Source organism: Portunus trituberculatus, chromosome 7 (genome assembly GCF_017591435.1).
Source record: "Portunus trituberculatus isolate SZX2019 chromosome 7, ASM1759143v1, whole genome shotgun sequence".
Classification (NCBI taxonomy): domain Eukaryota; kingdom Metazoa; phylum Arthropoda; class Malacostraca; order Decapoda; family Portunidae; genus Portunus; species Portunus trituberculatus.
In genome coordinates, this window is record NC_059261.1 from 5,221,544 (window position 1) to 5,238,002 (window position 16,459).

The window sequence follows — 16,459 nt, forward strand, 5'->3', positions numbered from 1 at the left end:
AGAAAAAGAAGGAAAAGGAGAATTTGAGAAGACAAGAGGTGATGAAGGAAAAGAAAGGAAAAAAGGAAAATTTGAGAAGAGAAAAAATGAAGAAGGAAAAGAAGGAAAAGGGAGAATTTGGGGAAGAAGAGAAGGAATGAAGAAAGGAAGAAAGGAAGAATTTGAGAAGAAGAGAAGAAATGGAGAAGGAAAAGAAAGGAAGAAAGAAAGAATGAAGAATTTGAGAAGACAAGAAATGGAGAAGGAAGAGAAATGAAGAAAGAAAAATAGGAGGAATTTGCAAGAAGAAAAGGAAGGAAGGAGAGAAAGACAGTAGTAGTAGTAGTAGTAGTAGTAGTAGTAGTAGTAGTAGTAGTAGTAGTAGTAGTAGTAGTAGTAGTAGTAGTAATTAAAAAAAACTAGTATTTGCAATTCTATACAAATATATACTCTCTCTCTCTCTCTTTTCCGAGGCCACAGAGATGACTATAGGGTTCTCCAAAGTCTTTCTCCTGTTAATAATGCAGAAATCTTGCTAACCTGACCCTAGAACCAGAAATCTTGCTAAACTGGTCCCTAGAACTAAAAATATTGTTAATCTGTCCCTAGAACCATAAAAACACCCTTAAAAACCTGTGTCACTTCACCATAACTATTTTCCAAGGCCATAAGATGACTAGCCAGGTTCTAAAGAGTGTTTCTCCTGTCAAATAATGCAGAAATCTTGTTAACCCATCCTTAGAACTAAAAATATTGTTAATCTGTCACTAGAACCACAAAAACACCCTTAAAAAATCTGTCAACTATTTTCCAAGGCCACAGAGATTCTCAAAACTATTTCTCCTTTCAATAATGTAGAAATCTTGTTAATCTGTCACTAGAACCACAAAAACACCCTTAAAGATCTGTCACGACTATTTTTCAAGGCCACAGAGATGACTAGCAGGGTTCTCAAGAGCATTTCTCTTGTCAATAATGCAGAAATCTTGTTAACCTGCCCTTAGAACCAAAAATCTTGCAAAATGGTCACTAAACTATTTTCCAATGCCAGAGATGACTAGCAGGGTTCTCCAGAGCATTTATCTTGTCAATAATGCAGAAATCTTGTTAACCTGTCACTGGAACCATAAAAACACCCTTGTAAACCTGTATAACTTTTGCACAACTAGTTTCTAAGACGTCAAGGTGTCACTAGAGCCATGAGAACACACTTGAGGGAAGATCAGTCACATACAACAGAATCAAACCCTTTTAATGAGATACTGAAGATTCCCTATCACTGAGATATGATAAATGACAGTAACTCCACACACACACACACACACACACACTTAGAACATTGACCCCTCTCTCTATATACTGGGGCAAATAAATGTCTTACACTGGGGGAGGGCAAGGTGGCGAGAAATTAATGGATCTTCGTCTGTACTATGGAAAAAATAATGGATCTTTGTCTGTACTGGGAACAAATTAATGGATCTTTGTCTGTACTGGGGAAAAATTAATGGATCTTTGTCTGTACTGGGAAAAATTAATGGATCTTTGTCTGTACTGGGGAAAAATTAATGGATCTTTGTCTGTACTGGGAAAAAATGTTCGGATATTTTTCTATACTGGGGAAAAATGTTTAAATCTGTGTATACTGGGGAAAAATGTTTAAATCTATGTGTATACTGGGAATAAATGTTTATCTTCCTTTGTACTGGGAAAAAAATGTCTGAGATGCAATGGGGGAAAAAAATACTTGTACATTTTATCAATACTGGAGGGAATAAACTGGAGTCACAACTATACAAGGGGAAAAAGAGAGAAAGGAAAAAGGTTCTGTTTGTTTCAATAAAATAGTGAAAAGATTTGAAGGTTTCTTGTATAAATGAGTTTAAAAAATACTACTACTACTACTACTACTACTACCACCACCACCACCACCACCACCACCACAACTACTACTACTACAACTACTATAATTACTACTACTACTACAACTATCATTACTACTACTACTTCTACAACTACTACTACTACTACTACTACAACTACCACCACCACCACCACCACTACTACTACTACTACTACTACTATTACTATACCACCACTACTATTACCACCACCACCACAAATACTACTACTACTACTACTACTACACCACCACCACCACCACCACTACCACTACTACTACTACTACACCCACAAATACACTATCAGTAGGCATACTTATAAACCCACACCAATTTTCTTTCCAAATAAAACTTATAGGCCTATGTATTAATTAGAAGTGTGTTGTCTTCAAGCAGTCATAAATAAATAAATAAATAAATAAATAAAAAATAAATATGGTCAGAGAGAGAGAGAGAGAGAGAGAGAGAGAGAGAGAGAGAGAGAGAGAGAGAGAGAGAGAGAGAGAGAGAGAGAGAGAGAGAGAGAGAGAGCAGGGAGACACACACACACACACACACACACACACACACACACACACACACACACACACACACACAATAAACACATAAATAAGAACAATAATTTAAAGAAAAGGGAGAAAAAGATAATGAAAAGAGAAGAAGAAGAAGAAGAAGAAGAAGAAGAAGAAGAAGAAGAAATATAAGAAAGATGGAAAAAGCAAAATAGAGAATGAATGAATGAGAAAGAGAGAAAGAAAAGATGAAGGGAGAGAAATAGAGAAAAAGAAAAAAAAAGAAAATAGCAGAAATTATGCAAAACCAGAAAATAAACAAAAAAATAAATAAAAAAAGAATAAGAAAAAAGAAGGAAAGGAAGAAGAAGGAAAAAGATGAAAAAATGGAACAAGAAAATGAAAAGACCAGAAAATAAAGAAAAGAATAAAAAAAAGAGAAAATGAAGAGAATGAGAGAGAGAGAGAGAGAGAGAGAGAGAGAGAGAGAGAGAGAGAGAGAGAGAGAGAGAGAGAGAGAGAGCAAAAAAACACACAAACAAATTAAACAAACACACAGAAGAGAACAAAACAAGCAATAAACAAATAAATGACACACAAATAAATAAATAAATAAATAGAGAAATAGAGAAATAAAAATAGAAATAAGAAGAAATTGAAACAGAAATAGAAAAAAAAATTTGAAGATAGAAACAGAGAAATAGAAAAAAAAGAAATAGAAGAAGAAAAAAAAAATAGAAAAACAAAAGATAGACATAGAAATAAATGGATAAAAATAGGAATAGAAAAAAATAAAGAAAATAAAGAAAATGTGACAAAAAAAATAGAAAAATAGAAGATAGAAAGAAAGAAATAGAAAGAAAAGAAAGGAAATAAAACAAAGAAAAAAAAATTTGAAAAAGAAAGAAAAAATAGAAAAAAGAAAGAAAAAAGAGAAAGTAAAAATATGAATGAGACACACAAACAAAAAAAAAAAAAAAAAAAAAAAAAAAAAAAAAACAATCAAAAAAACAATCAAAACACACCACACAACACCACACCACAACACCACACACAGTAGGCAACCACACACGGACTCACCACTTTCCATCTGCCGTATAGCCTTGGCCTTGGCGAGCTCCAGTGCGGTGACCCACTTCTGCCGTTCCACCTCAGAGGACGCCTTGAGGTGGAAGGTCTGTGTTCCACCGTTGCTGATGACAAAGTTACAAGAGTCCTCTGTGTGGATCACCGCCCCGTGCAGGCTGATGGTGCCCCGACAAGTGTGCAGCATCTCAGCCTGCGACCTGCGGGGACAGAGATGGGTGTGTAAGTGTGTGGTGGTGGTGGTGGTGGTGGTGGTAGTAGTAGTAGTAGTAGTAGTAGTAGTAGTAGTAGTAGTAGTAGTAGTAGTAGTAGTAGTAGTAGTAGTAGTAGTAGTAGTAGTAGTAGTAGTAGTAGTAGTAATAATAATAATAATAATAATAATAATAATAATAATAATAATAATAATAATAATAATAATAATAATAATAATAATAACAATAATAATAACAACAATAATAATAATATACAGTTTATTAGAATTCTCTCTCTCTCTCTCTCTCTCTCTCCACTATTCTAACCCCTTCTGTACTGATACACATTTCAACCTTGAGTTTTGTGTATGACTAGACCATTTTATTGACATTAGTAAGGGCTTATGGAGATCAGAAGATTAATGGCCACAGTCTTCACTATTCTAATCCTCCACATGAGTTTCTGAAGCTGTATAGAATCACCAAATAGTCACATGAATGAATATGGAAATGCGTCATGGTACTGAAGGGGATCAAGGATCTAATTCAGTGCTTCTCTAACTTTGCAAACTTACAGAACTGCTAAAATGTAGATAATTTAATTCCCTTCGTATTTCACTCTAATTATTGCTGTTTATAGTGGTAAATTAACCCCTTGAGTACCATCACGTTTCCATATTCATTCTGGTGACTATTTGGTGATTTTATACAGCTTCAGAAACTTATATAGGGATTAAAATAGTGAAGACTGTGGCCATTAATCTTCTGATCTCCATAGACCCTTCCTAATGTCAATAAAATGGTCTAATGGTACACGTCTCAAGGTAAAAATGTGTCCCAGTACTAAAGAGATTAAAATAGTGAAGACTGTGGCCATTAACCTTTTGACCTCCATAGACCCTTCCTAATGTCAATAAAATGGTCTAATGGTACACAAATCTCAAGGTAAAAATGTGTCCCAGTACTGAAGAGATTAAAATAGTGAAGACTGTGGCCATTAACCTTCTGACCTCCATAGACCCTTCCTAATGTCAATAAAATGGTCTAATGGTACACAAAGCTCAAGGTTAAAATGTGTTCCAGTACTGAAGGGGTTAAAATAGTGAAAACTGTGGCCATTAATCTTCTGATCTCCATAGACCCTTCCTAATGTCAATAAAATGGTCTAATGGTACACAAATCTCAAGGTAAAAATGTGTCCCAGTACTAAAGAGATTAAAATAGTGAAGACTGTGGCCATTAACCTTCTGACCTCCATAGACCCTTCCTAAAGTCAATAAAATGGTCTAATGGTACACAAAGCTCAAGGTAAAAATGTGTTCCAGTACTGAAGGGGTTAAAATAGTGAAAACTGTGGCCATTAATCTTCTGACTTCCATAGACCCTTCCTAATGTCAATAAAATGGTTTAATGCTACACGTCTAAAGGTAAAAATGTGTCCCAGTACTGAAGAGGTCAATGTAAGATTTTGTCAAGTGTGTATAAATATTTACCACGAGACTCTGGGATTACGAGGGACAGTTTAAGAACCAGTGGTATAATAGGAGCTAATGGAAGTTTAACAGGTTTTAATGGAAGTTATTACTCTCTCTCTCTTTCTCAATCTACTCTCTTTACTTCAAATATATACTAAAAACAAATCAATTCTGTAGATGAAAAAAGTGAATAATGAATCTAGTTAAATAAATAAATAAATATGTAAATAAATAAGTAACTCACTCTCTCTCTCTACTCTCTTTAATAGAAATAGATACTAAAATTTGGCAAGTGAAAAGGTGAACAACAAAACTAGTAAAATAAATAAATAAATACACAAATAAGTAATACTCAAATTAAAATGTTATAAAAATTGAAGAGTGTAAAAGTAATTCTCTCTCTCTCTCTCTCAGTAAAGCTTAAAAATACAAGAAACGCATACACAGGTGAAAGAAATATACAGCACAGGTAAATTACAAGTAACATGAAACAAACTTAATAACACACACACACACACACACACACACACACACAGATCGCATAGTAAACAACTGCAGAAGGGAAGATGTTTGAGAGATGTTAAAAAATATAGTTTCCCGCAAAGATGTGTTGAGACTTAGAGCAGTTTGAGTGAGGAAGTGGTGTCAGCAACGAGTGTGCATAGTTTTAAAGAAAAATTGGATAAGTGGCCACACCAGCGTAAATCCCAGGCCCTGTAAAACGACAACTATGTAAATACACACACAGGTACCAAATGACAGGTGACAATGAACAGGTAAATTGATGAAAAACTAATAACACCATGAATAAGTGACAGGTTAATGAGACACTTCAGGTAAATCCTAAATGACAGGTAAACGTGACAACAGATAAATCCCAAATAAATGACAGGTAAATTCTAAATAAATCTCAGGATAATGACAGGTAAACAAGACCAACATATAAATCCCAAGCAAATCTCAAGTAAATGACAGGTAAATCCCAAGCAAATTTGAGGATAATGACAGGTAAATCCGAAAGAAATTACAGGTAAACGTGACAACAGGTAAATCCCAGGTAAACTATAGGTAAACAAGACAACAGGTAAATCTCAGGTAACACGTAGGATTGAGACGGCCAGGGTGCGTAGGTGATGCATTCCACAGGTGTGACGGGTGGGGCAAGTAAATGACGGCTTGTTATCTGTTATTATCTGCGTTTGTGTGTATGTGTACGTGTCTGTCTGTCTGTCTGTGTGTGTGTGTACGTCGACCAGCGCCCCTTACCTATAGTAGGAGAGCAGGCCATTAGTGAGGACAAACCACCTCTTCTGGTATCCCTTGAGGTAGTTGGTCCACTTGTACAGCCAACCTTTCATATCAGGGTCGGCTTGCTTCTCAGACATGGTAATTAGCACGAAGTCTTCCACCCCGCTAGCATCTGGTCCGGCCAAGATGGCGCCGGTGTCAACACTGCCACCTCTGGGCCTCGGTCTGGGTCTCCATAGTGCCTCTTGTCTCGGGGTGATCAGCTGCTCCTCTCCCTACCTGTACATGAAGAGGAGAAAAATGTTATACTGTAATGAATGACATGTATTGGCAATGTAGTAAATATGTGAGGGCTTAAAAGTGTTATTTGTGTTTTCTTTTATTTATTTCCGCTGTTTTTTATTCGTTTCTCGTCATGAGTTGGCTATGGAGGACCCCTGAGTCACCTAGCAGTAGTGGCAGAGTGGTAGCAGCAGCACCAGCCACCACCACCACCAGGAGCACAGCGTTTATCAAACATTATTTTACAGCTACAATGAAATATGAACAAGAATTTTTCACATTTACATTTTTTTTTCACATAGTGGGAGCGGAACACACCCTCGACCAGACAAAGATCAGTATGTTTCCACTCACAGCGCTTATTAGGTATTATTTTTACAGCTACAATGAAAGATAAACAAGATTTTTACTTACTTACATATATTTACATAGTCTTTTTACATGATGGGAGCAGAACACACCCTTGGCCGGATAAAGGAGTAGCAGAGCGTTTAATAAAGATAATTGTACAGCTATAATGAAAGATGAACAAGATATTTACATACATTTATATCTTTTTACATATTTTTCACATATTTTGTACATAATTGGAAGGAAAGCACCATTAACCGGATAACGACCAGAGCATTTATTTAGGACCATTTTACGTCTAATATGATAAATAAACAAGACTCTTAGGTATTTATATATTATTTACATACTTTACATACATTTTACATAATGGAAGTGGAAAAATACCCTTAAATATACAAAGATCAAAATTAGCACCGTTAAAAAGACATAAACAATGACAGGAATGCGCGCGCAGACTGGCAAACAGCTGACGCCACAAGAAGAGGGAGAGGAAGATGGAAAGTTGAAGTTTGTCGTTGTGTGTCCCGTGACCCGCATGACCTCGAGCCTGGTGTGACCTCAGAGTGCCACCATGGTCCTGAACAACGTGCTGGTGCTGTCACAGGTCACCACGTACCTCCTGGCGCTCCTCTTGGCACTGTGCATTATATTCCTATCTCATTCCACCTCGGGGACTTCAAGTGAGCTCCTTTGTCCGTGTGTGTGTGTGTGTGTGTGTGTGTATCTTATCTATGTAATTTATCGTTCTATCTATGTAATATATCTATCAATCTAATTTATCTATCTCGATTTAATTTATCTATCGATCTAATTTATCTATCTAACTCATTTGTCTAGTTATTTATCTATCTGTTTATCTAATTTACCTTTCTATTTCTCTAATTTACCTATTTATCTATGTGTGTGTGTGTGTGTATCTATCTATGTGTGTGTGTGTGTGTGTGTGTGTGTGTGTATGTGTTTATCTATCTATCTATGTATCTTTATGTGTGTGTGTGTGTTTGTGTGTAATCAGTAAATATAACACATGAAATATTAAAAAATTTTGGCAATTCAAAGTTTTTTTTCTGTATAATTATTAGAAAAATATTGTAAATTCTGACTCGTTTTTTTTCTTTTCTTTTCTTTCTTTATAATTCAGGAAATTTTAAAACTCTGAGAAAATCAAAATTGTGTGTGTGTGTGTGTGTGTGTGTGTGTGTGTGTTTTGTATTGAAATATTGATACCATTATTTACCTTATTATTGTCTTAGGCCTAGCTTAGGTTAGGCCTATCAGCTTAGGGTTAACTTTAGCTGTCTTTGTCTCAGCGTTGTTACTTTATTCACCTTCACTTTTCCATCACTACACTCTCAATCTTAGTCACCTTCACTTTCCCATCACCAGACTGTCTATCTTTGTCACCTTCACTTTCCTTTTTTTTTCATTTTCATCACATTCAGCCAAACTAAACTAACCTTACCTAAGAAACTCACTATCTTCACTTTCACTTCACTATCATCCTCATTTTCTTGTCTTTTTTTTTATTTTCATTCCTACCTTATCTAAAAATGGATCATCTTCATTTATACGTCACTATCACTTCCTTATTTTCTCATCTCATTATCACTTTCTCATCTTCTTACTTCACTATCCTCATTTTCTCACTTCACTCTATCACACCCTCATGTTCTTGTCTATTTCCTTCCCACTTGACCTAAAAACACATCATCTTCACTTTTTACTGCATTGTCACATTCATTTTCTAACTTCACTATCACTCACTCTCATCTTCTCACTTCACTATCCTCATTCTCTCACTTCACTCAGCTCACCATCTTCACTTTCTCAGCTCACTGTCACATTCATTTTCTCACTTCACTATCCTCATTTTCTCACTTCACTATCTTCATTTTCTCATTTCACTATCACACTCCTCATCATTTTCTCACTATCCTCAATTATCCAAACTAAACTAACCTTACCTAAGAAACTCACTATCTTCACTTTCACTTCACTATCATTCTCATTTTCTTTTTTTTTTCTCTCATTTCTATCTAACCTAAAACGCACCATCTTTATTTTTACGTCACTATCACTCCCTCATTTTCTTACCTCACCACACTTTCCTCATCTCACTATCCTCATTTTCTCCCTCCCCCCCACCAGAGGCCACTGTCTACTGTTCAGCAATGGGACATGGGGGGAGACTGGCCAGCTGAAAGTCTCCTGGGCATCTCAAGGGTTCTGTGACTACAATGTGGGCTGGGCCGGTGTGTCGCTCCTGGTCTCCCTGGTTCAGATTTACCGGTTCGTGGCTCAGCTCTGCACTGGGACTGAAAGGTATGTTTGTGCCAGCTGCGTACCTTTGTTTTTGGCGTTTGTGTTTGTTTTTTGTGTTTTTCTTACTTTTTTGGGGTGGTTGATTGGCCAAAACACCACAAAACACCAATCTTTCATACCAAAAACACCCAAAAACACCACCAAACCCTCAAAACACCACAAAACACCAAAAAAATACCACCAAACACCTCAAAATACCCCTAAACACCACAAAACACCATAAAACACCCAAAAAATATCACCAAACACCTCAAAACACCACAAAACACCCCAAAAAACACTATCAAACACCTCAAAACATCTCAAAACACCACTAAACACCAAGACACCAAAAGCACCATAAAACACCACCAAACACCAATCTTTCATACTAAAACACCCAAAAACACCACAAAACACCACAAAACATTCTTAAACACCACCAAATCACCAGTATACACCACTCTCACATGCACATCACCATTTTCTTCCCACAGTACCTTCCTGAGTGCGTTCTTTGATGTGGTGGTGAGCCTGGTGATGTCCCTGGCAGCCATCATCGGGGCACTCATCATCACCATTGGATACCAGACCTGGTGCAACACTATCATGATGAGATTTGAGGCGTAAGTGTGAGAGAGAGAGAGAGAGAGAGAGAGAGAGAGGATGTCAAAAAGGTTATTAATTAGAGAAAAAGTGATTGAGTGTATATCTAATCCCCCCCTCTCTCTCTCTCTCTCTCTCCCTCTCATCCCCCCCCTGCAGGTGTGAGGACGCTACAATTAACACCATCGATAAAGAGGACGACATCGACACTCGCATGTTCTACACACAGTTCGGCACGGCACAGGTAACTCTCTCTCTCTCTCTCTCTCTCTCTCTCTCTCTGTAATTATCTTTCATTGGCTTAACATAACTCGAAATACAAATCGATCACGTATTTCTCTCTCTCTCTCTCTCTCTCTCTCTCTCTCTCTCTCTCTCTCTCTCTCTCTCTCTCTCTCTCTCTCTCTCTCTCTCTCTCTCTCTCTCTAAACAAATATTACAAATAACTTCAAAATTACTAAATCAATTCTTTGTATCGCAGTGCAGAAGAGTTCACCGCGCTGCCAATCACTGAGAACATGTTGAAATAGTGAAGACTGTGACCATTAATCTTCTGACCTCCTTAGACTCTTCCTAATCTCTATGGAATGTTCTAATTCACAAGATAAAAGTGTCCAAGTACTAAAGGGGTTAAACTAAAGAAAGAAAGAATTAAAGCCCCATCTTTGTTTACAGTTTGGCGCGTGGACGTCGTGGGTGTGCTGGGTCGGCTTGACGATGTTTGCCATGCTGAAGCTGTGCAAGTACCACCAGCAGGAGAACATTAGGGTGTCCATGGCCAGGGAACGCGCTCGTCTTGTCTCCGATCGGCACTCTCAGATTAGCGGATGATCAAACGACTCTTGTGTTTCCATTTTCTAGTTTTCATGTTTATTTTTTTTTTTTCTGTGGTCAGAGTTGATAAGTTTTCTATCTATTTTTGTTTCTCTCAGTTTTTCCTTTTTTTCCTATCTTTTCTTTATTTTTTCCTACTTTTTTCACTCGTGTTTCCATTTTCTAGTTTTCATGTTTTTTTTTTTTTTCTGTGGTCAGAGTTGATAAGTTTTCTATCTATTTTTTTTCTCTCAGTTTTTCCTTTTTTTCTTATCTTTTTTTTTTCCTACTTTTATTTCATGTCTTCCTATCTAATTTTCCTGTCTTTTTCCCTTCTCGTCCCTCTCTTTTCTTTTCTTCTTTTATTTATCCATCTTCCTGTCCTTTTTCTTTCTCTTTCTTCCTTTTTTTCTTTTTCTCTTTTATCTGTGTGTCTTCCTATCTAATTTTCTTATTTTTTCCCTCGTCCTTGTCTTTTCTTTTTTCTTCTTCCTTTTCTTCCTTTTTTTTAGGTGTCTTCATGTCAAGTTTTCCTGTCTTTTCTTTTCTTTTCATTTTTTTCTTTTTCTTTTCCTTTTTCCTATTTCTGATGTGTCTTCCTATCTACTTTTCTTTTTTTTTCCTCTCTCCTTTTTCTTTTTTCCCTTCCTTTTGTTTTTCCTTTTTTTCTTCCTGGTGTTATTTTTGTCTTAGCATTTTTTTCCCCTCGTGAGATTATTGTTGTTGTTGTTTTCTTTTTTTGCCAAATTTTCCCTCTATTTTTTTTTCCTGTTGTTTTTCTTGTCAAATTCCCTCTTTCAATTTTTCTTCTTTTTCTTCTTTTTCTTCTTCTTCTCATATTTTTCCTTCTTCATCTTTCATTTTCCTGTTTTCCCATCAAAATTTCCCTTCAAGTCTTTTTTTTGTTTTGTTTTCTCATATTTTTTCCTCTTTAAATTGTTTTCCTGTTGTCATATCAGATTTTCCCCCTTTAGAGATATTTTTATTCTATTTTTTCCCTCTTATATTTTCCTCTTGTCAAATCTTTCCTTTCAAATGTGTGTGTGTGTGTGTGTGTGTTTATACAGAGATGTACATAGTTTAATTATATACCAATGATGTTTGTGCATATGTATTTGAGAGAGAGAGAGAGAGAGTTTTCATTTTTAGTCTCTCTCTCTCTCTCTCTCTTCCAGACCTTTAAGTTTTGAGGTAAAGTTTGTTGTAGTAACTTAGAAACACAATTTTTTACGTTTGTTCACTTATTTTGTTCAAGAATTTGTGGGTCATTATATAATTTAAAATCTATAGTGTTCTTTTTTTTCACTTTCCTAATTTTTCTTCTTCTTTTCCTCATTTGGCTTACTTGATTTCTCTCTCTCTCTCTCTCTCTCTCTCTGTTAAAGAATATATATAAGTTTGTTTATTTGGGGTATTATTAATAAGTTTTCGATAATATATTGTTACAGTTTATAGATGTAGATTTATCCATGTGTGTGTGTGTGTGTGTGTGTGTGTGTGTGTGGGGTCCGTATTGAAAAGCGTTCTGGTCTCTCTCTATCACTGCTTTCTAAAGGCTCTAGTTGAAGATCCTGTGTTTTCAAGGTTGTTTTTATGGTTCTAATGATAGATCGGCAATGTTTCTTGTGTATTAAAAGGGGAAAGTGTCGTGAAAACCTTGCTAGACGTCCCTGTGGCCTTGGAAAATTGACATGGTGAGAGTGCCAAGCGTTTCCGAATGTTTCTCTCCTTTCATCTTTTCCTTCTCTTCATTCTTTCATCATTCTCTATTTTACTTTTTCCATCTTTCTTATATTTTCTCATTTTCCATCTTTTTTTTTCTGTTTCTCTTCTGTTTCTCATTTTCATTACATTTTTCTCCCTTTTCTCTCAGTTATTGTTCTTATTGTAGTTATTGTGTTATTGTGTGTGTGTGTGTGTGTGTGTGTCTATCATCATGTCCATATATCATCTCAGAAAGATATATAAACAAATTTTTTTCCAAATTATGTCTAATATATAAATAATTGTGTTATGCATATACGTACATACATACATACATACATACTTAGCCTGTATCTCATGTAACCGTGCCTCATTCCACGCAAATAGTGAAGTGTATAGACGTATGCATACTTTATGTACCAGTATTTCAAGAATGTATCAATTATTACTATGTGTGTTTTGCTCTCCTTATTTCTCTTCTCTGCCAGTCCACTGAAGGCTGGCAGGACTGTGTGTGTGTGTGTGTGTGTGTGTGTGTGTGTTTATCTAGTTGTAGTTTTACAGGGCCTGGGCTTTATGCTCGTGTGGCCCTGTCTCCATATCTACACTTATCCAGTCTTTCTTTAAAACTGTGTACACTTGTTGCAGACACTACTTCTTCATTCAAACTGTTCCAAGTCTCAACACATCTTTGCGGGAAACTATACTTTTGTGTATGTGTGTGTCAGTATGGTTTACACAGTGATAGCTTTCTCTTCTTTTTAGGTAGGGACACAGGAGGAGGAGAAGGAAAGGAGAAATTAACATGTAAAAGAGAGAGAGTGAACATGACATTTTTTTTTATACAAGAGGAAAAATAAAGAAATGATGGTTCGAGTTGTGAAAAGTACATTACAGTTTCCTATTGTACTTTCCATACCCTCGCTGACCTAAACCCTTGGAAGGCTTATGGACCTGATGGGGTCCCTCTATCATTCTTAAAAACTGTGCCTCTATGCTTGCCTGGCCACTTTTCCAACTCTGTCTATCGACTTCTACCTTTCCTTCTTGCTGGAAGTTTGCCTACATTCAGCCTGTTCCTAAAAAGGGTGACCATTCTAATCCCTCAAACTACCATCCTATACCTTAAATCTCTTGCTTGTCTAAAAGTCTTTGAATCTCCTCAATAGGAAAATTCTTAACATCTGTCACTTACAATCTTCTATCTGATCGCCAGTATGGCTTCCATCAAGGTTGCTCTACTGGTGATCTCCTGGCGTTCTTTACTGAGTCTTGGTCATCCTCTTTTAGAGATTTCGGTGAAACTTTTGCTGTTGCGTTAGACATATCAAAAGCTTTTGATAGAGTCTGGCATAAAGCTTTTATCTCAAAACTGTCCTACAGCTTCTATCCTTCTCTCTGCAACTTCATCTCAAGTTTCCTTTCCAACCATTATATTGCTGCTGTGGTAGATGGCCACTGTTCTTCTCCTAAATCTACTAACAGTGGTGTTCCTCAGGGTTCTGTCCTGTCACCCACTCTCTTCCTACAATTATTAATTAATGATCTTAAAAAAGCTTACTGCTCTATCCACTCCTACACTGATGATACAACCCTACACCTTAATTTCCATGTTTTTTTCATAGACAACCAACCTTTCAGGAAGTTAGGTAATAGTTCCCATAAGGACACCACAGAATGCCTGACTTCTGATCTTTCTAAGATTTCTGATTGGGACAAAACTTATTAGTTTTCAATCTCAAAAAACTCAATTCCTCCATCTATCAACTCATCACAGCCTTCCAGACAACTAATCCCTCTTTTTCAATAACACTAACTATCCACCTCTTCTACATTGAATATCCTTGGCCTATCTTTTACTCATAAGCTAAACTGGAAACTTTAATGTTTCATCTCTTGCTAAAACAGCTTCTATGAAGTTGGGCATTCTGAGGCATGCAGCCTCGCTGCACAAAGCTTTCTTCTTCCTCTCACCCCTATTCTGTCCAACACTCTTATACAAGAGTTAACCAGTACTCTCAATCATTTGTATCTTTCTCTGGTAAAACTTTGGAACTCCTTGCCTGCTTCTGTATTTATAACTTCCTATGACTTGACTTAATCTAAGAGATGTTTCAAGACATTTATCCATTTCTTTAGGCTAACTCTTTTAGACTTTTGGAAACTGAGAAGTAAGTGGTCCTTTTTGTTGTTGTTGCCCTTGGCCAGCTTTCCCCCTTACATAAAAAAAAAAAAAAAGTGTCATGCAGACTTGTTATCAATGGTACAGACGCCAACATTTGACGTCTTGCCAATCCTGGCCATATACTATCATTTCTATTAGTAGCAACATCTGATAACCCCAGGAGGGAGAGAGAGAGGTAGCAAGCATACAGTACGCCATACAGGCCAGCCGGGATACGTCAGAAACAGCTGCAGCCATTGGTAACTGCCATGAAAGGAGGTTGACAGATGTCACTTTTGTTTTAAATATAGGTAGGAAAACTCGATCCTTCATTAAGCATGGAGCCAACATACTCACATACATACAGATGTAAGTGCACCGAGCTATTTGTCAGTGTATTATATATTAGATACGTAAGGACATCACTGTATCGTGTTGATTCTGGCACAATGATTTTGATATTGTTGCCAAATGCGTCCCGTGCAAAGTTAGTCCTCGCGCGGTAGGCCGGGGTCAGTTGCCAGTCACCAGTGACAGTGGGCAGGTTACCCTGATCCGCCGTCGCAGTAACAGGGTAAGGCGCAAACTGTGAAAGAGTGGGAGAGGTGAAGCCAAAGTTTCTGATGATAGTGATAGTAACGAAGAAAATAATAGTGTGTGTGTAGCCTCTCTATAGTGCTGAGGTTAACTAATTATACACCGTTGAGGACACAAAGCGGACAGCGGTGTGTGTTGTGTGGGTCTGTTGATGACAGTCACACTGACAGCTGCCAAACAGTCTGTGGGTAACGTAAGCACTACATTGGTGTTACTCATCATGTCAAGATGCTGCCATACCATAACCTAGCTAACGTTGGCAACCTCCAAGACAACAAATCAGTGAACTAACGCCTACATGCTGCTACTTGAAAGCCCCAACAATCAAAGCTTTCAGTACGTTAACCAACCAATCCCTGACCATGGAGCTGCCTCTTTCAGCCATTACTTGCCTCGTCTCTCTCTCATTACAGGCCAGACAGGTCACAGAGTGGAGACATAGGCCTAAACTTTCATGTCCGTTGGTGAAATATATCCACAATTCCCGACGTCTCCCTCATTCATGTGTTCTTGGAGGTCCCCGCTCCCCGACCCAGTGAGGGGAAGAGGAGCGGCAAAGACGTGACGTCACGAGCTGCGAGCTGTGACGTCATCACCTGCTCCCGCCCAAATGTTTTGCCGGTCCCCATCTTGTCGACTTCCACTATTATTTGTATTTGCCTTAGTTCATTTATTTCGAGTCATTAGTACGTTTTCAGGCTTTCTAGTGATAGTTCGTTGTGTTTTACGTGTCATCCATGCTGGAGTAGAGTGATATACGGTGATGGAGAGGGTGATTATGACCTAAATGAGAGGCCAAAAATACGTTTAAATTTTCACCCCCGCTGTGAATGATTTTTTATTTGAGGTTGTAGCGAACTATTTGTGTTTTCAGAGAACAGTTTATGATGGAAAAAGTGTGTTGGGCTTCTGATAAGTTAGATGTGTGGACCTTAAGAGTAATTTGTTTCCCTGTTAACATTGTAAAACACGTCATTTTTTAATTATTAATTTTTCTAATTCAGAGTGTTGCCAGGTTTTTATATATCGATATAGCAGCTATAATTTTTAAAAAGCGTTATCGATCCTGTTGAATGAAATTAATGGGCTTTAGAATTGTTTTTTCGTATGTCGAAGTTCCAACACTTTATTTTATATGTTTTTTGAAATATTTGTATTATTCCTTATCCCGGCTCTATTTTTATATTTTAGGAATTAGTTTTGATTGGTAATAAGTCAGATTTTTATAGTGTTCGTGTCCAGCTACCTT

The 16,459-nt window shown here is 37.0% G+C and overlaps 2 protein-coding genes across 9 annotated transcripts in view; one reads left to right on the forward strand and one right to left on the reverse strand.

The window, feature by feature from the left end:
- Positions 1 to 6,604, reverse strand: part of LOC123518991 (oxysterol-binding protein 1-like) — a 62,868-nt gene extending 56,264 nt beyond the window's left edge. For 6 of the 8 annotated variants that reach the window (XM_045280158.1, XM_045280133.1, XM_045280117.1 and 3 more), the window contains exons 1-2: positions 6,408 to 6,603; positions 3,470 to 3,675 (exon numbers count right to left, since the gene is read on the reverse strand). In XM_045280158.1, coding sequence (XP_045136093.1) covers positions 3,470 to 3,675; positions 6,408 to 6,526 — 325 coding nt within the window. In that variant the 5' untranslated portion in view covers positions 6,527 to 6,603. Of the gene's footprint in view, positions 1 to 3,469; positions 3,676 to 6,407 lie in introns of all 8 variants that reach the window. The other 2 variants (XM_045280111.1, XM_045280104.1) reach the window with 1 other exon arrangement.
- Positions 6,605 to 7,484: 880 nt separating this feature from the next.
- Positions 7,485 to 10,912, forward strand: LOC123519575 (transmembrane protein 179-like). The gene is given in 6 exon segments (XM_045280998.1): positions 7,485 to 7,669; positions 7,672 to 7,705; positions 9,174 to 9,347; positions 9,824 to 9,952; positions 10,092 to 10,176; positions 10,608 to 10,912. Coding segments are annotated over 6 exon segments (651 nt in total). The 5' UTR covers positions 7,485 to 7,596; the 3' UTR covers positions 10,764 to 10,912.
- Positions 10,913 to 16,459: the final 5,547 nt, after the last annotated feature.